At 38.6% G+C, this 26,950-nt stretch overlaps 2 protein-coding genes across 2 annotated transcripts in view; both read right to left on the bottom strand.

The window, feature by feature from the left end:
* The window catches only part of LOC131803642 (ankyrin repeat domain-containing protein 6), a 328,879-nt gene that overhangs the window by 49,289 nt on the left and 252,640 nt on the right, over positions 1-26,950 (bottom strand). The window contains exon 3 of the mRNA XM_059125071.1: positions 10,951-11,277. Coding sequence (XP_058981054.1) covers positions 10,951-11,277 — 327 coding nt within the window. The remainder of the gene's footprint in view (positions 1-10,950; positions 11,278-26,950) is intronic.
* Positions 18,669-25,875, bottom strand: LOC131803563 (uncharacterized). The gene is made up of 2 exons (XM_059124925.1): positions 25,472-25,875; positions 18,669-20,314 (listed from the first exon to the last, which is right to left on the bottom strand). Exon 2 carries the CDS (start codon positions 20,074-20,076, stop codon positions 19,492-19,494), a length of 585 nt encoding a protein of 194 aa, XP_058980908.1. The 5' UTR covers positions 20,077-20,314; positions 25,472-25,875; the 3' UTR covers positions 18,669-19,491.

The following is a 26,950-nucleotide window of genomic DNA, read 5'->3' as shown; positions in this document are numbered from 1 at the left end:
GTACTAACAAGACTGCAGGAATATTCAAGGGTACGGCTGCAATATACAGTAAACTACGGGAATATTCATAACAAGTAAACAAGACTGCAATTATTCGGCTGTAGGAGACCTTAGTAAGTACTAAAGCATTCAGCAATGATACTTAATGATACGGCTGCAAGATACCTTAATAGGAACTCAAGCAGTCTAAAGGGAGATTCAGAGTTCCAGTTGCAAGAGACCTTAATAAGTACTAAACAAGACTGCAATGATATTCAAGGATACGGTGAAAGAAACCTTTATAAGTCATAAACAGGACTGCAAGGATATTCAAAGATACCGCTGATAGAGACCTTAATAAGTACTCTGGACTACAAGCCTACTAGGATATTCAGTTGCAAGGGACAATAATAAGTACTCCAGCAGTCTACAGTGATATTCAACGATACGATTGAAAGATACCTTGATAAGTACTCAAGCAGACTAAAGGTATATTCAGATCTAGGGTTGCAAGAGACCTTAATGAGAACTCAAGCAGAATAAAGTTATATTCAGATCTACGGTTGCAAGAGACTTTCATAAATACTCCAGCAGGCTACAATGATATTCAAGGATATCGTTGAAAGAGGCCCCAATAAGTACTGAAGCAGGTTGTAATGATATTCAAGGATACGTTTTCAAAATATTTTATTAGGTACTTAAAATGACTGAAGAGATATTCAAAGCAACGGCTGCAAAATACCTTAATAAGTACTAATCAAGGCTACAACGATATTCAAGTATATAGTTGAAAGGGACCTTAATAAGTACTTAGGCAGACTAAAGGGATATTCAGAGGTACAGTTGCAAGAGACCCTAATAGGTATTAACAAGACTGCAGGGATATTCATGGGTACGGCTGCAAGATACATTAAACTACGCGGATATTCATAAGAACATAAGAAGACTGCAAGAATACGGTTGGAAAACACCTTAATAAGTACTCAAGCAGACAAAAGGGATACTTAGAGCTACAGTTTGCAAGATACAATGCAGGTTTCAATGATATTCAAGTATACGGTTGCAAGATACGTTAATAGGTATTCAAGCAGACTAAAGGGATATTCAGAGCTCCAGTTGCAAGAGACCGTAATAAGTCCTAAACAAGCCAGCAATGATATCCAAGTATACGGTTGCGAGATACCTTAATAAGTACCAACCGTATCTTTGATTATCATTATAGCCTGCTTGATTACATATTTGAATCTCTTACAACTGTAGCTCTGAATATCCCTTTAGTCTGGTTGGTTATTTTTAAGGTATCTTGCAAGAGTATCCTTGAATATCACTGTAGTCTGCAAGAGTACTTATTAAAGTCTCTTGCAACCGTAGCTCTGAATATCGCTTTGATATGCTTGTTTACTTTTTTATGTTTCTTGCAACCGAATATCCTTGTAGGCATAGTTACTTATTAAGGTGTCCTGCAACCGTATCTCTGAATTTCCTTTTGTCTGTTTTAACACTTATTAAGGTCGCTTACAACCGTATCCTTGAATATCACTGCAGTCTGCTTGAATACTTATTAAGGTTTCTTGCAACCGCAGCTCTGAATATCCCTTTAGTCTGAGTGTGTACTATTAAGGTATTGTGCAACCGTATCCTAGAATATCCTTGCAGTCTTGTTCAGTACTCAAGCAGGCTACAATGATTTTCCAGGCTAAAGGGATATTAAGAGCTACGGTTGCAAGGGCTTTGATAAGTACTCAAGCAGTCAATAATGACATTCAAGGATACAGTTGCAAGAGACCTTAATATGTACTCAAGCAGGCTACAATGATATTCAAGGATACGGTTGCAAGAAACCTTAAGGGGTACTCAATCAGGCTACAATGATATTCAAGGATACGTTTGCAAGATACCTTAACAGTTACTCAAGCAGACTTAAAGGATATTCAGAGCTACGGTTGTAAGAGACCTCTTTAAGTGTTAAAAGCGACTGCAGGATATTCAAGGATACTGTTGAAAATACCTTGATAAGTGCTAAAATAGACTGCAAGGATATTCTACGGCTTGCTACGGCTGCAAGAGACTTTGATGAGTACTCAGGCAGGCTTAAATGATTTTCAAGGACACGGTTGCCAAATAATTAGAGGGATGTTAAGAGCTACTGCTGCAAGAGTCCTTAAAAAGTACTCAAGCAGGCTAAAATAAGACTCTCTCTCTAACGTAGGCCAGTGTTAGTGGATTTTAGTGTTAGTGGTATATATAAATGTGTAATGTTTATAGTGTTGAGAAGGAACACTCAAACCAAAATCTGACATTGACATATCAATGTTGCAAAAATTAGTGGTAAGCAGATTTAAAAGACGGTACAGTACGATATGTGGTGCAACCGTGATTCCAATTTCAATAAATTCTTACGTAACCCTCGGCCACCTTACAGCATTATGGGACGTTGTAACGGTGTACATATTTTCGTAAAATCTATATTAGTAAAAGAGTAAACTAATTGACTGACATAAAGATTCATCAACGCCCAGATGAAACGGCGTAAGCTAGAATCTGAGAATCTGGAAAAGGTCAATATTGGTCCGAAGGTAGGTTTTTTTGGAACGAATTTTGACGAACTCTTAAATTTGGAATGAATGTAACTGATGAAGTGTGTGATGACTATATTTACGCTCTATTTACAAGTTATAAACTGAACAAATTCTAATACCTATTGAAAACAGTTACTTAACAAATGATCAATTCATGCGTATAGTCTGTACAGCACGCATTTCCAAAAGCTGTCATACTATATGTAGTATGTGTTTCTTAATTCACCTCCTTAACGAAACACTACACACTTACAGTGATCTCTATGTCAATATTTACAATTCTACACTTAGAAACTTGTTATACGCATTTCCACAACGATCCATTTCTATTATAATATGAAATTTCAAGATTTTACCTTTATATTTTTTATATAATATTAAATGGTAACAAATGAAGTGAGTTTTAGTACCTTTGGTAAACTTACTGTCCGAAATTCCAAAAACTCCTTACTTTGTTTTACTTGCACAACATCAAAAACCTTAATTTCAAATTTTTATATACCAAATTTAGTAAATGATGCTGTTTTGTACGTATTTCCAAAACTACCTCTCTACCCCAACACTTTATCTTAACCCTATTCACCAGCAATAATCAAAATATCAACATTTCAAATTGCCAACTTCATCCTTTCACACAAAACGGAATTTTACCAAATTTAGTAGCATTTAGTACAGTTATTATATACATTTCCAAACCTTACCTCCTTAAACCAACCCCATTTCCAAAAATTGAGTCACTTAACAAATACCAAGATTTTACCACTATATGTATACATCATTCCAAATGGTCCAAATTTGGTGAATATAAGTACTTTTTCCAAGATTTACCACTATATGTATACATCATTCCAAATGGTACCAAATTTGGTGAATATAAGTACTTTTTCCAGTTGGAGTACTTTCCAGTTTAAATACTTTTTCAAGATTTCCAGATCTACTCCTTTCCAAAATACCAAAGTTTAGCACGTATTTGCAAATTATCCGCCATGTATTAACCATACCACACAAAAGGTGATTCAAGCATTATCTGTTCACGTAATACCAATGCCGTATGACCACAAGCAAAATTTCTGCTCTTATCAAAATATCAACTGAACTCGACATAAAAAATGAGAATCTGTTAGTAAGAAATTACATAATCGATCTGCTGTCGATTACTTGTACCTAACAGAAACCGACTGATTTTGCGCAGCGTGAAAGGAATGTCGAACTATATTTCAAGCCGACGTGGAAGAGGGAAATATTTATATCAGGAAATTGACTAGGTGAAGCCGAACTTGACAACTGTTAACTTTTGAACCACATCTATGAAGTAAAGTGTAATGGCTTAGATTACTCCTTGCTCACGAAAACGCCGGATAGGTCACTTATTTGATATTAGGAATTCGAAAAGAGGATGGCTATGTGAGGGACTTGTAGTAATGGTTTTTTGCCCACAACAACTACATTCGTTCCAATGCATACACCTGTAACAGTGCTACTGTAGAAAAACGGGAGACGATTACGAACAATTTACCGGAATCAAGGAAAACAGACTGAAGGAAGGTGGAAGCTTTAGCGCGAATTCCTTGAAAACTGACATTGACATATCAATGATGCAAAAAGCAAGTAAGCAGATTTTAATGAATGTACAATAAGATATGTTGCGCAATATATTGCACCATGCCTCCAAATAATTTCTAATAAATGGAGACAATATATAAAACAAAAAAATCTTTAAGTGTTTTCCCCTTGTTAATGTCAAAATTGTAGGTAAAGTTAAAATATTCTTGCTTCTGGCAACTCAGGTTTTCCTGGTTCTTTTTCAACGATTTTCCTCACCTACACCTTGACATTGTCGATCATTTATTCATATATGTATTCGTTCTGCTTTCTTGTTCAAAACATGCCGTCTCTACTTTCACGGAATTTTCTTTTTCTCCTATTACTTACTTACAATTAAACCATTGTTTCAAGCGGTAAGTATTCTTCCTTTGTGCAGAATTTCCAATAAAGAAGAATATATTCCAATTATTTTCAACACAAACTAATTCTGCTTTTGTTTTATTTCTTGTTTATCAGTTCAACTCGAAATCCATCTAGGAGACACATTGTGTTTTCAACGATATTTCTTTGGTTTGGTTTCTAAGCGTCTAACTTCTACAGGAAAACTACCGACGAATCCCTTGATATAAGCTTCTGGTTTTGGGTTTATTTAATCAATAAAATTTTCATCTTGTTTCGTCAAATTTAAGGTAAGTTTGTGCTTTCGTTCCTCTCATTAAAAGTGCAAATTTTTTCTAAAAACTATAAAGTGCATAAGCCGTGGGCAAAACATCATATTTTTCAATACGCGTCTTGGTGGAAGAGTGTCCGCGTCACTTCAATATTTAAGAGATCTGCGTCTTCGCATTTAATTGATTTCATTCAAAGATAACTTCTCTGTAATTTGTTTCGATTTAAGAGCATTCTATTGCGTCTCTTTTTGCATTCACTCTCATATTTCTTTCAATTCGAAAGCGCGCTTCATTTGTATTTGTGATAATTTTTCTTGAAGAATAAGTGACAACAACGATATATTGTTTTTCGTGTTCTCATTGTTTTCATTCCCGTTGTGTGTGGTGATATGTAGTGAGTGCTGGTTCTTGTTTCTTTCGTACTCCCTATTCCATATCATTCATAGGGTTTAACAATTCGAAAGTCGACTTTTAGTACTCAGCTAAATATAGGGGTCGCCAAGTCGATTTTGGCATTCTTGGAACCGAGAAGTAACCGGCTACATTCATCCGAATATTTTTATTTTTTGCTTTTGAATATTGTTTGCGTAAATAATTACATTAATTCATATTAAAATATTATTCTTAAAAAGTACTAATTAAATTTCAGGTGTATATGTATATATATATATTTTTTTACTATAATAATAAATACTTTTTCTACTGACATATATCTATAAATACATTTTCAAGATTTCCAGATCTACTCCTTTCCAAAATACCAAAGTTTAGCACGTATTTGCAAATTATCCGCCATGTATTAACCATACCACACAAAAGGTGATTCAAGCATTATCTGTTCACGCAATACCAATGCCGTATGACCACAAGCAAAATTTCTGCTCTTATCAAAATATCAACTGAACTCGACATAAAAAATGAGAATCTGTTAGTAAGACATTACATAATCGATCTGCTGTCGATTACTTGTACCTAACAGAAACCGACTTATTTTGCGCAGCGTGAAAGGAATGTCGAACTACATTTCCAGCCGATGTGGAAGAGGGAAATATTTATATCAGGAAATTGACTAGGTGAAGCCGAACTTGACATCTGTTAACTTTTGAAACACATCTATGAAGTAAAGTGTAATGGCTTAGATTACTCCTTGCTCACGAAAACGCCGGATAGGTCACTTATTTGATATTAGGAATTCGAAAAGAGGATGGCTATGTGCGGGACTTGTAGTAATGGTTTTTTGCCCACAACAACTACATTGGTTCCAATGCATACACCTGTAACAGTGCTACTATAGAAAAACGGGAGACGATTACGAACAATTTACCGGAATCAAGGAAAACAGACTGAAGGAAGGTGGAAGCTTTAGCGCGAATTCCTTGAAAACTGACATTGACATATCAATGATGCAAAAAGCAAGTAAGCAGATTTTAATGAATGTACAATAAGATATGCTGCGCAATATATTGCACCATGCCTCCAAATAATTTCTAATAAATGGAGACAATATATAAAACAAAAAAATCTTTAAGTGTTTTCCCCTTGTTAATGTCAAAATTGTAGGTAAAGTTAAAATATTCTTGCTTCTGGCAACTCAGGTTTTCCTGGTTCTTTTTCAACGATTTTCCTCACCTACACCTTGACATTGCCGATAACTTATTCATATATGTATTCGTTCTGCTTTCTTGTTCAAAACATGCCGTCTCTACTTTCACGGAATTTTCTTTTTCTCCTATTACTTACTTACAATTAAACCATTGTTTCAAGCGGTAAGTATTCTTCCTTTGTACAGAATTTCCAATAAAGAAGAATATATTCCAATTATTTTCAACACAAACTAATTCTGCTTTTGTTTTATTTCTTGTTTATCAGTTCTAACTTGATTATCACGTCTAACTTCTACAGGAAAACTACCGACGAATCCCTGGATATAAGCTTATGCCGAAATTCCAGTTCCGGTTTTGGGTTTATTTAATCAATAAAATTTTCATCTTGTTTCGTCAAATTTAAGGTAAGTTTGTGCTTTCGTTCCTCTCACTAAAAGTGCAAATTTTTTCTAAAAACTATAAAGTGCATAAGCCGTGGGCAAAACATCATATTTTTCAATACGCGTCTTGGTGGAAGAGTGTCCGCGTCACTTCAATATTTAAGAGATCTGCGTCTTGGCATTTAATTGATTTCATTCAAAGATAACTTCTCTGTAATTTGTTTCGATTTAAGAGCATTCTATTGCGTCTCTTTTTGCATTCACTCTCATATTTCTTTCAATTCGAAAGCGCGATTCATTTGTATTTGTGATAATTTTTCTTGAAGAATAAGTGACAACAACGATATATTGTTTTTCGTGTTCTCATTGTTTTCATTCCCGTTGTGTGTGGTGATATGTAGTAAGTGCTGGTTCTTGTTTCTTTCGTACTCCCTATTCCATATCATTCATAGGGTTTAACAATTCGAAAGTCGACTTTTAGTACTCAGCTAAATATAGGGGTCGCCAAGTCGATTTTGGCATTCTTGGAACCGAGAAGTAACCGGCTACATTCATCCGAATATTTTTATTTTTTGCTTTTGAATATTGTTTGCGTAAATAATTACATTAATTCATATTAAAATGTTATTCTTAAAAAAGCACTAATTAAATTTCAGGTGTATATGTATATATATATTTTTTTTACTATAATAATAAATACTTTTTCTACTGACATATATCTATAAATACTTTTTCAAGATTTCCAGATCTACTCCTTTCCAAAATACCAAAGTTTAGCACGTATTTGCAAATTATCCGCCATGTATTAACCATACCACACAAAAGGTGATTCAAGCATTATCTGTTCACGTAATACCAATGCCGTATGACCACAAGCAAAATTTCTGCTCTTATCAAAATATCAACTGAACTCGACATAAAAAATGAGAATCTGTTAGTAAGACATTACATAATCGATCTGCTGTCGATTACTTGTACCTAACAGAAACCGACTTATTTTGCGCAGCGTGAAAGAAATGTCGAACTACATTTCCAGCCGATGTTGAAGAGGGAAATATTTATATCAGGAAATTGACTAGGTGAAGCCGAACTTGACATCTGTTAACTTTTGAAACACATCTATGAAGTAAAGTGTAATGGCTTAGATTACTCCTTGCTCACGAAAACGCCGGATAGGTCACTTATTTGATATTAGGAATTCGAAAAGAGTATGGCTATGTGAGGGACTTGTAGTAATGGTTTTTTGCCCACAACAACTACATTGGTTCCAATGCATACACCTGTAACAGTGCTACTGTAGAAAAACGGGAGACGATTACGAACAATTTACCGGAATCAAGGAAAACAGACTGAAGGAAGGTGGAAGCTTTAGCGCGAATTCCTTGAAAACTGACATTGACATATCAATGATGCAAAAAGCAAGTAAGCAGATTTTAATGAATGTACAATAAGATATGCTGCGCAATATATTGCACCATGCCTCCAAATAATTTCTAATAAAATAAATTATTTTATTTAGTTCCCCTTACTAATAGTGGTTTCAGTCAAGCGTGGTCCAACCTGTGCGATCGCTACGAAAATAAGCGGATTCTCGTAAACGGGCAGCTTAAAGTTTTATTCAACCTCCCTTCCGTTCATTCTGAATCCGCTCAAAGTTTCAAACGCCTCCAGAGAGACATTATTGCATGCATTTCTGTTCTTAAAACCTACGATATTGACGTGGCTAGCTGGGATCCCATTATTCTTTGAGAGCATACCCTCTCGGACAAGGCCAGTATTCTACGGTGGGCGGAATTGGACACATTCCTTACATATAGATATCGCACTCTAGAGTCTGTTTCAGAGATGCGAAAAGGTCTTCCATGTTTAAGGCAAAGGGAAAGTTCGTCCGATAAAAAGTCCAAAAATTCCAAAATGTTTAGTTCGTTCCAGAGTAAGTTCTCTGATCCCAAATGTCCCTTATGTCCAAACGAGACTCACATAATTCGCAAATGTCCGAAGTTCTTAAAGATTAATAATGATGCGCGCATTTCTGAGATCAAACGGCAAGGTCTGTGTGTCAACTGCTTTTCGAAAACAAATTCCGTTAAAACTTGTCCTAGCAAACATAGCTGCTATACATGCAATAAGCGTCATAACACTCTTCTGCATAGAAACTCTGGTCAGTCTTCTTCCTCTTCAGCACCATCTAAATCTAGCACTGCTCCAAATTCGAACCTCAATCCCAACACCGCTTCATTTTCAGATTCTGAATTACAGTCCGCTAGCTGTGCAAAATTATTTTTCTACTAGTGTTCAGAGGGTATTGCTAGGTACGGTAATCGTAAAAATTGTTCATAATGGTGTGACATATTCGGCTCATGCGTACGACTTACACTGCACTGTCCGGCACTGTCAAATCAACAGCGCGGTGTCTTTTGGATTCCGGGGCATCTGTGAGCCGAATTTCAAAAAAGTTGACCGATTCGTTGAAACTGACGACATTAATCATTGACATAGAAACTCTATGCCCAGGGACGCTGAAATCCCGGTTTGACCCTGAGCGTCATGTTGAGGGTAGACAGTCGGATCGGTCTGAAGACTCCTGCTATATTTGGCTGGTCGATTTATGGACGTTATGCCTCCTAGTTTCTATTCTGAAACAATATCCTTATTTCTATTCCGAAATAAACTTTTCTATCCTGAAATTAATTGATTCACCCCTATTATCCACTATATATATCTATATCTATAAAAGAGGAAAATGTTTGTATGTTTGTTTGTACTTTATGGACCCAAAAACCGCTGAAAAGATTTTGCTGAAAATTTCCAAGCATACTACAACATCGCCTGAAACATAGGATATAAAAATTTTTAAAATTCCACTTGGAACTAGAGATATAGCATCGGAATCGGAGATAACTCCAAAAAAATAGATTTTATATGCACATATCTATTGATCGATTATATTTACAGTTTCCAAATTTGAAATGCGTAACAGAAATTGAAGCAAAAATAAATTTACCAAATTATATTGAAATCGGTTCAGATTTGGGTATAGCTCCCATACATATTTTCGACCGATTTCGTTTATGTGATGCACCAAACACGATATGTATGTTTGAATCCAATGAAATTTTGAATGTGTGACGGGATTTTCATCAGAAAATAAATTTGTCAAATAATATTGAAATCGGTTTAGATTTGGATATAGCTCCCATATATATTTTCGGCTGATTTTATATATTTAATGCACCAAAAACGATATGTATGTTCGACTCCAATGATATTTGGAATGCGTGACTGGATTTTGATCAGAAAATAAATGAGTCAAATTATATTAAAATAAGTTCAGATTTGGATATACCACATATATACATATTTTTGGCCGATCTCACATATTTTATGCACAAAAAACTATACGTATGTCCGATTGTAATCAAATTCAGCATGAGTGGCTAAATTTGGTACACAAATACATTTGCCTAAGTTTTTTGTATAGCTCCTATATATATATATATATATATATATATATATATATATATATATATATATATATATATATATATATATATATATATATATATATATATATATATATATATATATATATATATAAATATATATATATATATATATATATATATATATATATATATATATATATATATATATATTTCGGCTTTAACTTTTAATACCCTCCACCTAAGGGTATGGGAATCATTTTTATATTAAAGTATCTGAATTCAAGAGTGTTTCACTTCATATCTTGTATACCAGTAAGACCGTTTCGTTATTTTAGTTACATTTATAAGGTCGTTATATGGGGCTATACCAAAACGGGAACCCCTATAGAAAATTTTATACTTCTAGGATTGTCCTCTATCAAATCTTCTAAAATACTAATATTGAAACAATTATGTGAGTAAATGTGACCATGATTATCAAAATACCGAATATCGGGGGGTATCGTTATATGTGCGCCATAGGAAACGTGGAACTAAATAAATAATGTTCTGTTACTGTGCTAGTACCCGTTATGAACAACAAATACCAATTTTTAGAAATATATATATATATATATATATATATATATATATATATATATATATATATATATATATATATATATATATATATATATATATATATGTATATATATGTATATATATATATATATTTAGATCATAAATTTATTCTCGGATATACTTACATTATTAGAAATATGCGGACTTGAACCTCGCATTAAAAGCTCTCTACAGCATTGATTGTGTCCATTTTGTGCTGCCAAATGTAATGCAGAAAATCCGTCACTGTTTCTTAAGTTAATGTTTGTTTTTGTATTTATCATATCCACAGTCTCACATAAAACAATAATACATCTGCTGTATCCTCTCTTTGCTGCTTCATGCAGTGGTGTATTTCCATCGCGGTTATTCTTTTGGAAGACATGTTTAAAATGTTTTAAAAGTTTGTATAAATGAGCATCATCTCCATTTGATGCTGCTTCATGACACGGAGTCCAGCCACCTGAAAATGACTACAAAATATGGAATTTCTTATTTGTTATTGTCTTATTAATATAGTTCGCGTTTTCATAGCAAAAGGTTCAGCACAAATAAATATAGAGTAAATGTATAAAATTTACACCTTGGACGATAAAATTGATGCCTTGATAACTTTCCGAACCCTGTCAAATTATTCATTTGACAACATCTCATTGTCAAAGTGTATGTAATTTATTGTATACACACCAACCAGGATTGGGAACCTGTTTGGTGTTCAGTGAAACTTAACAAAGTAAATTACAGAAAATGAAGAGATAGATATGCTTATTTGAAATGATGTTACCTTCCTAATTTCATCATGAATTGAACAGTAGTTAGAGGAACATAGCCAGCCAGAATATACCCTTGGCCACGATGTTAAACATCGTCGCAGAACAAATTGTAGCAATTCATACGAACATAGGTATTATCGAACGCAAATTAATTAAGTTATTGATTTACCATCGTAGTTTACTCTTTTTGCGTAAAATAGGTAGACGTTAATGGCTACAATGGTTAAAAAATTCAGTATAAAAGGACTGCGTTTGCAGAACTGGCTTAGTATAATTTCTACAATTTAAGAATAACAAGTAAAAAAGCAGTAAGTTCGGCCGGGCAGAACTTTGAATACCCTCCACCATGTGGAACGAAATTTTCAAAAAAAATGAGATCCATTACAAATTCTGTTAAAATCTTAAAAATAGCGAATATCGTAAGGTGGGGTGATATACAATATTGTGGACCTACACAGACAAATCTACGTCTGGGGTGAAGTACCCACAATGAACTTCTTGTGTGGAATTTCAGACAATTCCATAGAGAAATATGGTTAAAATCATCAAAATACCGAATATCTGGTGGCGCCGTTATATGGGGGCTATACGATATCGTGGACCTATATAGACAATTCTCTTTCAGGGGGTAAAGTGCTCACAAGGAACTCCTTGTGTAGAATTTCAGAAAATTCCGTTAAAATATGTAGCTAAAATCATCAAAATTCCGAATATTGAGGGGTACCGTTATATGGGAGTTATACGATATCGTGGACCGATATTGTCCATCTTCGAGACAAAAGACAGATCTGTGCAAAATTTTAGCTTCCTATCTTTATTCGTTTCGAATTGATTACAACAGACGGACGGACGGACATACCGACGGACAGGACTAAATCGTCTTAGAATTTTACGCTGATCAAGAATATATATACTTTGTTGGGTCTAAAATTATTACTTCGATGAGTTTCAAACGGAATTACGAATATAATATACCCTCAATACTATGTATGGCGGAGGGTATAAAAGTCGTAAAAATAACTAAATTACCCACATAAAATGTTAACCAAACAAAATAACTTTTGTTGCATATGTGTATTGTTTGTGGAAAGAATATAAGATCACTATATCCTTAAAAATTAATATTATTACATTATATAAGGAATATTTTCGTCGCACCTTCGAAATGTAATGTTTACATTTTCTGACAAATAGTTCCACTGTCTGCGTCTGTAATCTAGAATTTCTGACTGTCTTTTCGACAATCCTAATTCCCGCACGAGATCATAAGATTCTCCTTCGGTTATAAAGTGATTGTTTTTCGAATCTGCTTCAGAAGGGGTAAATTCCGATCCGCAGTTTGCATGACTTGTAGATGATTCGAATTACATTAAACCTAGTTGTACTACCTCAACTGACCTCCGGCCAGGGATAGCATGGCTAAGAGATGATTCTACTTCAGTTAAATCTGGTGATACTCCTTCAACAAATATCACACCATCTTCGTCGTTTTTTACAATCCTATTTACATTATCAACTTTTGTGTATTTAATATGGTGTGGTTTCTGATTTCCGTTAAAAAGAAAGAGCAATTAAGGTCTATGCACACGTTATGGCAACCAATAAAACGGTACCTAAAATAGATGATGTAGAGATAGATGTATTTTTGACTAGAAGAAATGCTTTTTAGCTATTCCATTTTCTGTACTCAAGCAGGAATAATGGTTATTGTTAATGTGTTGTAGGTGCGTTATTTCTTTCCTTTCACGTTCAAAAGTAACCAAGTACCAACTTGACACTTATTCCCTTGTTATTTTGCATTAGAATCCTCTTATGTATTAACTCCTTGAACCCTTGACGAATTCCACTTTAAACCGGTTGAAGAATGCAAGTAACGATGTTAAAACAAGTGTGCCTAAAATTTGGAATAATTGCTGCAAATTGTTGCTGGGAGTCGTCCGTCAACAGGAACTGCTGCCAAAGTGAGCTTTCCGATAGAAATATGTTGACAGTTCTCTTTGCAAGTTCTATAGACTATTATCTGCTGCAGTTGTTGGTATCAATTGTGAACATCAAATATTAAATTAAATACACTTCTGTTAAAAAATTTAACTGAATTCATTAAAATACTGAATAGTTAAAGAAACCGTAATGTTTGGTTATACAGGGAAACGTAGACTAGATAGTTTCCTGTTACTGGTAGTAGAATCCATTATGGATAGCGAATTTTTAACAAATACCTTCGATAAAGTAGCTAAAATCGTAAAAAGCCGAATAGCGGGCTGTACTTTCGCCCAAGGAGAGTTTTAGGTTAGACTTCCAGTCTTTATTTTTGAATATTGTAAAAACCGAAAATTATTTCCAGGATGGTGAATCAATAACTTTAGGACAAATAAGGCAATAAGTAGTTGGCTGAAAATAATAGAATATTAGAAAATAGAACATAAAAACGCCTTTTGGCAGATGTTCCTTGTGGCATTTTAATGGTGGAAGAAGAACTGTCATCAATTTATGATGTAAATGACTTCTTAGCCGTATAAGGTCTATGCTATTTGACAAGAATTATCTCTTTGCAGATCGGGGACCAGCAGTAACAATGACCAGAACATATTTCGATGTTTATTTGTAGAATATCGAACTAATTTTGATGCGTCTAGTCAACAGGATACCCTACATCTGTTAAAGTGTTTCAGCTTTAATTAATATTTTGAAACCTGCAGTAGAGTGGGTTGTGTACAGATCACGAAAGGTGCGTAGTGGCCAGCAAATAATATAATATATAGTGGTGTTGGGTGAGATAGTTATGGAAGAGGGAATTTCAGCACCTATTAATAATAAATGATTCTGAGGAAGCATTAACGGGTAGAGCAGCGGATTGTACAATCACCACTCGAAAGCAGAGCTGGAGTGGAAAGAGTATACATATTCTCAAAAAAAAAAAAAAAAAAAATGTGAAGTGTCCCATAATACCGAGCTACCTAATTTCTTTTAAGACAGTTTTAGCTTCAAATTATATAAAAATCCAATGGAACCACAACGAATGAATGAAAATATATTTATGTGAACATAACAAAGTCAGTCATATCTCCAGAAAAAAAGAATTTTAATTAAGAATTAATCCTTTAGAAGATCAGTGGTGCAAGGGAAGAGACTTTGTAACTTAAATGCAACTTCATCAAGTTGACAACAACTACTTTTAAGATACGAATGCTAAACTAAGATCACCATACTTTGTTTCTTGGACACTTCATTAATCAATAATTGTGATGGAAGGCTTTTTGGTTGAATGAAATAACATTCTTTGAGGAAAACTACGTATACTCTAATAACTCATTTTATAGTGACGCAACAATTAAAGCTGAGAGAGACTTTGGTTCGAATGGAAAGACAAATTAAATAGAAGTTTGCACATCGGAGCTATACAAAATGTATTAGCTTCCTAGGAGATTTGAAAGATAAAGTTAAGGTTGTTCGAAGCACTTCTAACCAGAAGTCGTTTTTCACAACCGCGATGCAGAAAATGTTGAAGGGGATTATATATCATGACCGTGTATGCTTCGCCACTGGTTAAACAGCAGCAATAAACCAACACACTATGAGCAAACTATGAGATCAGTGCGTCTACCTTTTTATATATTTTCGTAAATATGTTTTCACTACAGCCAGATCAATGCAACACGCAGAAGAACAAATTTGTAGCACAGTGTGTGTATATGCCGCATGCATTGCAATCAGCGCTGATCAGATATCAATATATAATTGATGTATGTGCGGCGTACCAAGAGTAATATTTGTACCATGATGTGTGCATTTTTTAAGTTTTATTCGAAGATCATATGAGTTTGTAGTTTTACAACATTTAATAGTCATTTTCATTGCACTTGTTCTTTTGATTTTACTTTTTACAATTTATGAATTCCTTTGAAAAGTTAGTAGCAACAGGAACAGCAAATAAAGAAAATCAAATTTTGGAAGCAGAATTCGCTGCTAGTCGTTTTACTTATTGCAAGTTTTTCGGATCTTCTTTTAAAAAAGCGTATAAGGTCGAACATTGGTGTCCCCGACATGACACCTAAACTGAATAATATCAACATTTAATATTAATTTATATTTTAACAAATCTTATTTTGTCGTGATCCAGAATAAATTTATTTGATTTTTCAATCACTTTTAAAATTAATCTTTTCGTGAGCCTTGATTACGTCGAAATTTTAAATGAGCATTTTGAGGATTCCCTTTTAAATATTGAAGAAATTAGTGATGATGAAGTGAACGAACATAGTCGATTTCATTTCATAGAATCCTATTTTTGGATAGACGATGTCGAGTGCTGGAAAATTTGGAAACTTCCATAAATCATAAAGCACCCAATCATCAGGTAAAAAATAAATGAAATGCTCATGGACGAAATCTTATTATCGCTTCAGGAACTATTGCTCGCATGGGTACGTTTTGTGATAGAAGTGATCATTATATAATAAATTGCTCATCACTTGCAAATTTATCGCCAACATTACGCTTCAAGGAATCAAAAAGAAGTTTATGTCTAAATTGTTTAAAGAAAGGCCACGGATTTTGGAAGCGCAAACCGAATTCCTGCAGATTTTATAATTTGAAACATAATTTGCTTCTTCGTCCTCTCTTGTATCATAATCTTGGATATAACAACTTACTAGCTACTGCTGTTATTTTAGTAAAAATTAATTTGGGCATTCATGTTTGTCGTAAAATTTCATAACTTCACGCTTCGCCAACAGGGCCCAACTTAAAGTATCAAACGCCAGTGTTTCATTTTCTGGCATAGAAGGAGGGAACCTAGTTGCTGAAAAATTTATCTGGTGCTGGCGTTTTCCCGAAAAAGGCTCATTCATTAATATTGATTGATGTTGTAAAAGGCTTTTGGGAAATTTGAAATAACTATGCCAGTACTGAAGAAACGATGATCTAATGTTTAGGTGTATTATTGACATATCATAGTCCAAATATTTCGTTTGTATGTCGTTGAAAATATCAAGTGCTTCCTCCGTATAATTCATATCTTTTTACGATTTCAGTATTTTTATTTTTATTTGAAAATAAAGTTTTATTATTATTTTTTAAACTTCAGTAATTTTTATGTTTATTTGAAAGAAAAGTCTTCAACATTTGTTTTCATTTGATATTTGTGTAGAGTTTGCGCACTAAGAATCTTTTATAAGAAACATTTAATTGGTTCTAATTATTTTAATTTGATGGAATAATATTTTCCAAACCTGCTGTATTATTGATGTTTGTTAACGGAGAGTTTTCGTTTATTCAAGCGTATATATTTCCATTTTTCACCCATATAAATTTCCATCCTGATTCCTTTGCTTTAGAGTTTGCCATCCATAGAAGTTTTCTGCTGTATAGTGTAAGCTCATCTTTTAAGAATATAACACTACTCGACCCATCTGGTTGTGCGATTTCCACTCTGTGGTTCTTGATTTTATCCATAATCTCTCTTTTTGGTTACTGTGGTGAATTCCACGCTGATTTTGTTATTTCTTTTTATTTTGTAGACTCTCTCAATTTAATTTTCTTTTATTTCTTCCTCCGATCTTTCGCATATCATGTTTATTACCTCAGTAATTTCCATGTTTGCATCGCTCACGTTGCCAATTTCTATATTCTTGTTTATCGCTCTCTGCCCCAATTTGTGCACTCTGGTCCTGTGGACAAATTTTGTGAACAGCACTTTATTCAAAATACTATTAGACTAAGGGCGAGTATTCCGTTTCATTGCCAAAGAAATTGCCGCTTTAAGAATCTTGTGAGGAAGTTGGATAAATTACCGGCAGTAAAAAAATATTATATGGAATTCATGAAGGAATATTCGAAGCTTCAGCATATGTCTTCTGTAGTGGAGATTCCGAATAACACAATTTCGTTCCATTGTGTCCGTAAGGAAGACAGCACATCTACTGAGCTAAGGGTTGTGTTCGATGGGTCCGCAAAATCAACTTCAGGCGTTTCCCTTAATGATATTTTGTATGCTGGGCCAACTGTACAGCCAAAATTGTTTTCAATGTATTCTATGGAGGAACCAGAAATTTCTTATTTGTTATTGTCTTATTAATATAGTTCGCGTTTTCACAGCAAAAGGTTCAGAACAAATAAATATAGAGTAAATGTATAAAATTTTGTAACGACCCAAATTCCCTTCTTCTTGCTGAGGTATGCTCGCGGGGTCGAGGGTCTGCAACAGAAATTTATAAAGTGACCGAGAGAGTAAAAAACGGAAGTGGTTTGTTTTTTAAGCAAATACGTTTATTTTATTCAGAATTGATTGGGGTTTATTATATTTAATAGTTCGGGTAAGAATATATATATAAAGCGGCTAGTTCAGCGGTACCTAGGCTTTAACACCTCAAGGGGCTAATAACGAAGAAACCCGAAGAACCCAAGGGCTTTACGACACCTCAAGGGAATGAAATACGAAGAACCCAAGGGCTTACACACCTCAAGTGGTTAATAACGACGAACCCAAGGGCTTGACGACACCTCAAGGGGTTAATACCCGAAGAGAATGAAATACGAAGAACCCAAGGGCTTAAACACCTCAAGTGGTTAATAACGACGAACCCAAGGGCTTGACGACACCTCAAGGGGTTAATACCCGAAGAGAATGAAATACGAAGAACCCAAGGGCTTTTACGACACCTCAAGGGTTTAGAAGCGAAGATACCCGAAGAACCCAAGGGCTTCACGACACCTCAAGGGGATGAAATACGAAGAACCCAAGGGCTTTAACACCTCAAGGGGTTAATAACGACGAAGTCCGAAGGACCCAAGGGCTTTACGACACCTCAAGGGCTTAATTCCCGAAGAACCCAAGGGCTTTTACGACACCTAAAGGGTTTAGAAGCGAAGAGACCCGAAGACCCAAGGGCTTTACGACACCTCAAGGGCTTAGTTCCCGAAGAACCCAAGGGCTTTTACGAAACCTCAAGGGTTTAGAAGCGAAGAGACCCGAAGACCCAAGGGCTTTACGACACCTCAAGGGGTTAATACCCGAAGAACCCAAGGGCTTTATGACACCTCAAGGGGATGAAATACGAAGAAACCCGAAGAACCCAAGGGCTTTACGACACCTCAAGGGGTTAAACTCTAGCTCGAGAACGCGAGTTACCGAAGGGCTTATGAACACCTCTTACAGTTTTCCTATATTTTCACCACTCTGACTCACCTGTCTTCTTCGCTGTAGTTCACTTCTCAAACTGAAAAGAACTTCTAATAGGATTTTTCCTTTTTATCGCCTCACAGCATGTCACGTGATCTCAGACCTTCTATGCCAAAGCCTTTTTGTTGTCACACGAAACAGTTATAAATTTTGTCTTCGATGCCTTCGCTTTGCCATCATCGAACGATGGTTCACTGTCATGTATGGTCTTTGTTGTTATGCTATGCCTGCGTTGCCCGGTCTCCACTACCATGCATTAACATCAATGCCCAGTGTGTCTTGTTTGTTGTTGTGCGTTTATGCATTGTGCCATGCTTGCTTGTTGTTGTGTGTTTATGCATTGGCGCAATGCTTTGGTTGAATCGATCGTTGTGATGCTTGCTTGTTGTTGGCTGCCTATGCATTGGTTTGATGCATTGGCATTGCAGTTGTGTTTTGATCTAACAATATTGCTTGCTGCTACTGCGTGGCCTTGACTATGATGGTCATTGAACCTAACTGTCCAGTGTTAAAATCAACGCCAAACAAGAAGTTGATGTAAATAACTATGAGGGGGGTTGGTTAAGGTTTGGAAACAAAAGGACGGTGATTTTTTTTTGGAAATTCATATTTATATAAATAACTCATTCTTTACACAAATAAATTTGAAAATTCAACAAGAAAGTGGGGACGAAAACAAATGAAATGACTTTCGTCGTCACACTGCCTCCCCTCTCTAACTGAGCCGGCGGCCTTCACAACATCCGCACAAAAATTTTTCCTTGTCGATTGACATGGAGCCGGAGCTTTTTCCCGCCAATGGTAAAAACCCCCTTGTGTTGGTGGTGAGGTATCCAGCGGCGAAGGGCATCTCGTAGACACGGCTGTAATTCGCTCCTAATTTCCTCTGGTAGCATTTCCCGGCATTCAAATTGGATGTCCTCAACAGATTTTTCCGAGGTTACCGGTACGACCACCACACTGGATACAGTCGGGGGGTTCGGGCTTCTCACCTGATCCAACCGGCGATTAATATGTGGTTGGTAGCATTCGGTCTCCGAATCCGAGTCCGGTGCATAGCGAGGGGACAGATCCAAACCTATGTTGCGTACGGTCGCCGGTGGAAATCCCATGGGCATAAAAAGTGTGCGACCTGGCGTCGGCGGTAAGTCGGGTATGGTGTCTCCGGCTGCCATGGCTGACACTGTATGAGGGGGGGTGACCGGGTAGTCGTGTACCACAGGTGGTCTTCGAGGCGGGGTAGATGGTAACTCATCATCAGTTGAGATGACGATAGTCTCGACTACTACCGGTGATGAGGATGGTACATCACGCCGCATCTTCTTTTGGCTGGGGAGCCTACTCTTTTTGAGCTTGTGGTGTTGGCCCTTTTAGATGGCTTAGGGGTGGGACTGGACCCTGCGTTCTTGTTCCGCAGTGCATGCGTTTCCTTCTCTTCCAACCTCGTGAGCACAACGGAGCAGGGTTTGAGGGATTCCACAAGCTGGTATTGATGCTTGCAAAAAGCCTTTGTACGTAATGGTTGGGTAGGTTGGTCCATTATTGATTTTTGGAAATCTGTTGAGGTAGAAGAAACAGAATCTATGTTAGTACCTACACAATTTAGATGTTGAGACGGTAAAACGTAAGGTTTCATATCCCCGAGGTGAGCGTTCCTTTCGTGTTTCCCGTTAACTTTCCGAACCCTCGCGATCACCGGAGAAGGGAAACTAATAATTTCGAAGGGCCCATCGTATTTAGGTGCCAATTTCGCCGCGAAATTGTCTGTAGCTTTTGACAGTGGGTGCTGTTTTACCCAAACCAGGTCTCCGACAACTAGAGTCCACTTACGACGTCTGAGATTATACCGTCTTTTCTGATTTTCTCCAGCTTGAGCCAAATTCTTCTTTACTATTTGGAAAATCTCACGTAGTTCGACCGCCCTCTTCGAAGGCTCTACAACTCGAGCACCCGAACCGATGGTTATCTCATCGAATAGAGCACCTGGAAGCCTTGGTTCTCGACCCTGCACAAGAGAAGCCGGGCTGTACCCCGTTGACTTAGAAACACTTGAATTAACTGCCAATGTAATTTCCAGCAGAAAGTCGTCCCATTTGTTGTGCTGATTGCCTGCTAGCTGAGCGATTACTGTCTTTATCGTTCGGTTGGCTCGCTCCGTGGGGTTTTCCTGTGGACAATATGGCGCAGTAAATTGTCGGCGTACTCCAGTTTCTTCCAGGAAAACGTTTAGTACCTTACTGGTGAACTGGCTTCCGTTATCGGTAACGAATAACTTCGGTGCGCCAAATCGAGATAGTATTCTTTCCCTAAATGCTTTTATCACCCCCTCTGCCGTGGCTTTCCGCATCGCGACTAACTCAACCCACTTCGTGAACCGGTCCAGAAATACTAAGAGCATGCTATTTCCGTGCTTGGTGCGTGGCATTGGGCCCACGAAGTCAGCGCACACTACTGCCCAGGGTTCCTCCGGTACCGAAGTTGACATTTCTCCCGCCGGGGCTGTCTGACTTGGCTTGTATCTTTGACAGGACTCACATTTCTTCACAAAGCGCGTCACATCACGAGTTATACCAGGCCAATAATAGCGTCCACACGTTCTGTTGATGGTCTTCCGGATACCTTGATGCCCGACTGGCGGTTGGCTATGATTTTCCTGGAGAACTCGCTCACGCAGTTGGGAAGGAACGCATAACTTCCATGGCGTGTCGTCCTCGTCATCCTTGGTCCTTTGAATGTGCCTGTACAAGTTTGAGCCTACTATGGCGAAATCTGGAAACTTCTCCGGGTTCTTCTCGATCGCTTGCAATTTTTCTTTAATTCCCCGCTGATTACGTGGCCCAAATATTTAGTCTCCCGTTTGAAGAACTCGCATTTGTCGGGGTTGATTCGTAATCGGGCTTCACGCAACCGCTGGAACACCTTTCGCAGATTTGCTAAATGTTCGTCCAACGTTCTTCCGATAACAACAATATCGTCTAAATAGGCAAACGCATGTGGCTCCATTTCTGGTCCGATTACGCTATCCAATGCGCGTTGAAATGTTGCGGGTGCAGAGTGAAGACCAAACGGCATGACTTTCCATTGATATAGCCCTCGTCCAGCAACAGTGAATGCAGTATATTTTCCACTGTCCTCCTCCAGAGGGATTTGCCAGTAGCCGTCCTTTAAATCGAGACTGCTCACGTATCTGGCTTCTCGTAGTCGATTCAAGATGGTATCAATTCTGGGAAGTGGATAAGCGTCTGGTTCAGATCGACTGTTGAGTTGCCTGAAGTCTATACATAGTCTCCACGTCTCGTTTCTTTTTTGGGCCAACGTAATTGGGGAACTGTACGGGCTATGTGAGGGCTCTATGTATCCTAATGTTAAAAGTTCGTTTATTTTTTCATCAATGATGGCCTACATAACCGGATTTCGGGGTGCATATCTGGCCTTAAAGGGCCGGACGTCCTTCATTTTAATTCGATGGATCGCCGCAGTAGACGGGCCTTTAATTTCGTCAAATTGTCCGAGTTCGACCTCTAAGAAGGATTGTATCCTTGCTTGGTCCTTTCTTTCAAGCTCACTTACCGTTTTATGGCCAACCGCTTTGCCTCCTTCTTCTTTCACTGCTGACGTGGTTATGATTGTTCCGAGTCGATGTGCTTCCGGCTGTACACCGAAGTCGCAGGTGAGACCGGCGCAGCTGATACGGGCCTCGCTTTTAACCAAAAAGTCGAGTCCTAGTAGTAGGTCTTCTGTGGCATCAGGCATAACTAGAAATCTGTCTGACAATCGCCGGTTTCCAAATATGACCTGGGTATGAACCGCTTCTCGTATTTGCCGGCTAAGGTAACATGGGCAGTGTGTGGGGTGCTTAAAAGTACCGAGTCAATGGTTTCACGTAGTTTTTCACGGATGAAATTACTGGTTGCCCCAGTATCCACCGTTGCAGCTAGAGGCTGACTCGCCACTATTATAGAAGCCACCAGTTTAGTTGCTTCTACGCGAAGCGAAGTTCTTAGTTGAGAGGACTGGCCATTTTCCGCGGATCCGTTGCCCCTCTGTTCTTTCGGATCCGATCGCCGTTTCCCGACATATCACGGCAGCAATCAATAGTGCACCTGTACGACCACAATCCCAGCAAAACAACACCTGAGAATTCCTACACCCAGATGCAAAATGTCCATGTCGGGCACAGCGTCTACAGGCAGTAATTGGATCGACACGGTCCTGTTTGCTCCCCCCGTCGGTCGGATCTATTTGTCGATGTTGCTCGCGTATGGGACCGGAGCCAGGAGGTAAACTCTCCAAATCGAATCCCATTTCGAGCAGGTCGCTGAGCGTATGAAAATCCCGACGTCTTATGTACCAGACGTATTCCGGGAGGGCGTTTCGAAAAATTCTCTCAAGCTTCTGGCCTTCCGTGTATGCGCTGTGGCGCATCAAATTTTGCATGCTCAATGTATATGATTTAAATGGTTCCCGTGGCCGTTGTTTTCTTTTCCGTATTTCGTCCTCCAACTGTTCGAAATACCTAGACGGCAGAAAGAAACGGAGGAAGTCTTCTCGAAGTTGCCTCCAGGTTGTCCATTGCTGATTGTTGTTCCGGTACCATACCAAGGCATTTTCCTTCAATACTTCAGGCATCATCCGGGGCAAATATTCCAGGTTAACCTCATACATGACGGCCAGTTCTTCCAGTCTTTCGATAAATTCTAGGGGACCTCGACAACCATCATAACTGATGTTCCATTTTCGGACCTGGTCTGCTAGGGCCCGGGGATCCCAAACCGCCTTATCTGTGTTAATATCGGTACTAGGCCGTACGGGGGGTATATTTGAAGAAGCAGCCACGGCCAGTCCCTGTTTCCTTTGCTTTTCGTCTGTGGGTTGATTGATTTCACCTGATGGAGTAGTTGACGCGGTGACCGTTATACTGGGTGTTTTCTGCGGGGTAAGAAACTTTAATTCCTGGCTGGTAGCTGGCTTCTCATATTTCTCCTGCAATTCTATGAGTCGAGAGAATCGTTCCGGGGAGTGGTCCTCAGATAATAAGAGGGCGAAACGTCTACGAAGCTCTTCGACGGTACCAGATGTTGGACAACCGAACTCCTCTAAATAGGTCAACAAGTCTTCCCTTCTCAGGGCGTAGGCCCAGGAGACACGCAAAGATGCCGGCATTCTCGTAACCTTCCAATCAATTCTTGTTTAACGTTTAAACTCTCTCAAGGTCCCTGCTCGGGCGCCACTGTAACGACCCAAATTCCCTTCTTCTTGCTGAGGTATGCTCGCTGGGTTGAGGGTCTGCCACAGAAATTTATAAAGTGACCGAGAGAGTAAAAAACGCAAGTGGTTTGTTTTTTAAGCAAATACGTTTATTTTATTCAGAATTGATTGGTGTTTACTTATATTTAACAGTTCGGGTAAGAATATATAAAAAAAGCGGCTAGTTCAGCGGTACCTAGGACGTTCTTGCTCTCCTGATGATGGGGGTTAAAACGATAAAAACCCGAAGGGCTGGAAACACCTCAAGGGGTTGACATGGATGAACCCAAGGGCTCCAAAACACCTCAAGGGGATGAAAAACGACGAAACCCAAGGGCTTTATCACCTCAAGGGGTTAATAACGAAGAACCCGAGGGCTCTAACACCTCAAGGGGTTAAAATGAACGATAAAATCCGAAGGGCTGGAATCCTCAAGGGGTTGATATGGATGAGCCCAAGGGCTTCAAACACCTCAAGGGGATGAAAAACGAAGAAAACCCGAGTGCTTTATCACCTCAAGTGGTTAATAACGAAGAAACCCGAAGAACCCAAGGGATTTAACACCTCAAGGGGCTTATAACGAAGAAACCCGAAGAACCCAAGGGCTTTACGACACCTCAAGGGAATGAAATACGAAGAACCCAAGGGCTTAAACACCTCAAGTGGTTAATAACGACGAACCCAAGGGCTTGAAGACACCTCAAGGGAATGAAATACGAAGAACCCAAGGGCTTAAACACCTCAAGTGGTTTATAACGACGAACCCAAGGGCTTGACGACACCTCAAGGGGTTAATAACCGAAGAGAATGAAATACGAAGAACCCAAGGGCTTAAACACCTCAAGTGGTAAATAACGACGAACCCAAGGGCTTGACGACACCTCAAGGGGTTAATACCCGAAGAGAATGAAATACGAAGAACCCAAGGGCTTTTACGACACCTCAAGGGTTTAGAAGCGAAGATACCCGAAGAACCCAAGGGCTTTATGACACCTCAAGGGAATGAAATACGAAGAACCCAAGGGCTTTATCACCTCAAGGGGTTAATAACGACGAAGCCCGAAGGACCCAAGGGCTTTACGACACCTCAAGGGCTTAATTCCCGAAGAACCCAAGGGCTTTTACGACACCTAAAGGGTTTAGAAGCGAAGAGACCCGAAGACCCAAGGGCTTTACGAGACCTCAAGGGCTTAATTCCCGAAGAACCCAAGGACTTTTACGACACCTCAAGGGTTTAGAAGCGAAGAGACCCGAAGACCCAAGGGCTTTACGACACCTCAAGGGGTTAATACCCGAAGTACCCAAGGGCTTTATGACACCTCAAGGGGATGAAATACGAAGAAACCCGAAGAACCCAAGGGCTTTACGACACCTCAAGGGGTTAAGCTCTAGCTCGAGAACGCGAGTTACCGAAGGGCTTATGAACACCTCTTACAGTTTTCCTATATTTTCACCACTCTGACTCACCTGTCTTCTTCGCTGTAGTTCACTTCACAAACTGAAAAGAACTTCTAATAGGATTTTTCCTTTTTATCGCCTCACAGCATGTCACGTGATCTCAGACCTTCTATGCCAAAGCCATTTTGTTGTCACACGAAACAGTTATAAATTTTGTCTTCGATGCCTTCGCTTTGCCATCATCGAACGATGGTTCACTGTCATGTATGGTCTTTGTTGTTATGCTATGCCTGCGTTGCCCGGTCTCCACTACCATGCATTAACATCAATGCCCAGTGTGTCTTGTTTGTTGTTGTGCGTTTATGCATTGTGCCATGCTTGCTTGTTGTTGTGTGTTTATGCATTGGCGCAATGCTTTGGTTGAATCGATCGTTGTGATGCTTGCTTGTTGTTGGCTGCCTATGCATTGGTTTGATGCATTGGCATTGCAGTTGTGTTTTGATCTAACAATATGGCCTTGACTATGATGGTCATTGAACCTAACTGTCCAGTGTTAAAATCAACGCCAAACAAGAAGTTGATGTAAATAACTATGAGGGGGGTTGGTTAAGGTTTGGAAATAAAAGGACGGTGATTTTTTTTTGGAAATTCATATTTATATAAATAACTCATTCTTTACACAAATAAATTTGAAAATTCAACAACAAAGTGGGGACGAAAACAAATGAAATGACTTTCGTCGTCACACTGCCTCCCCTCTCTAACCGAGCCGGCGGCCTTCACAACATCCGCACAAAAATTTTTCCTTGTCGATTGACATGGACCCGGAGCTTTTTCCCGCCAATGGTAAAAACCCCCTTGTGTTGGTGGTGAGGTATCCAGCGGCGAAGGGCATCTCGTAGACACGGCTGTAATTCGCTCCTAATTTCCTCTGGTAGCATTTCCCGGCATTCAAATTGGATGTCCTCAACAGATTTTTCCGAGGTTACCGGTACGACCACCACACTGGATACAGTCGGGGGTTTCGGGCTTCTCACCTGCTCCAACCGGCGATTAATATGTGGTTGGTAGCATTCGGTCTCCGAATCCGAGTCCGGTGGATACCGAGGGGACAGATCCAAACCTATGTTGCGTACGGTCGCCGGTGGAAATCCCATGGGCATAAAAAGTGTGCGACCTGGCGTCGGCGGTTAGTCGGGTATGGTGTCTCCGGCTGCCATGGCTGACACTGTAGGAGGGGGGTGACCGGGTAGTCGTGTACCACAGGTGGTCTTCGAGGCGGGGTAGATGGTAACTCATCATCAGTTGAGATGACGATAGTCTCGACTACTACCGGTGATGAGGATGGTACATCACGCCGCATCTTCTTTTGGCTGGGGAGCCTACTCTTTTTGAGCTTGTGGTGTTGGCCCTTTTAGATGGCTTAGGGGTGGGACTGGACCCTGCGTTCTTGTTCCGCAGTGCATGCGTTTCCTTCTCTTCCAACCTCGTGAGCACAACGGAGCAGGGTTTGAGGGATTCCACAAGCTGGTATTGATGCTTGCAAAA

The sequence above is a fragment of the Musca domestica genome, unplaced genomic scaffold (genome assembly GCF_030504385.1).
Source record: "Musca domestica strain aabys unplaced genomic scaffold, Musca_domestica.polishedcontigs.V.1.1 31, whole genome shotgun sequence".
Classification (NCBI taxonomy): Eukaryota; Metazoa; Arthropoda; class Insecta; order Diptera; family Muscidae; genus Musca; species Musca domestica.
Note: the sequence above shows the minus strand (reverse complement) of the source record. Positions and strands in the feature narration are given on the sequence as shown.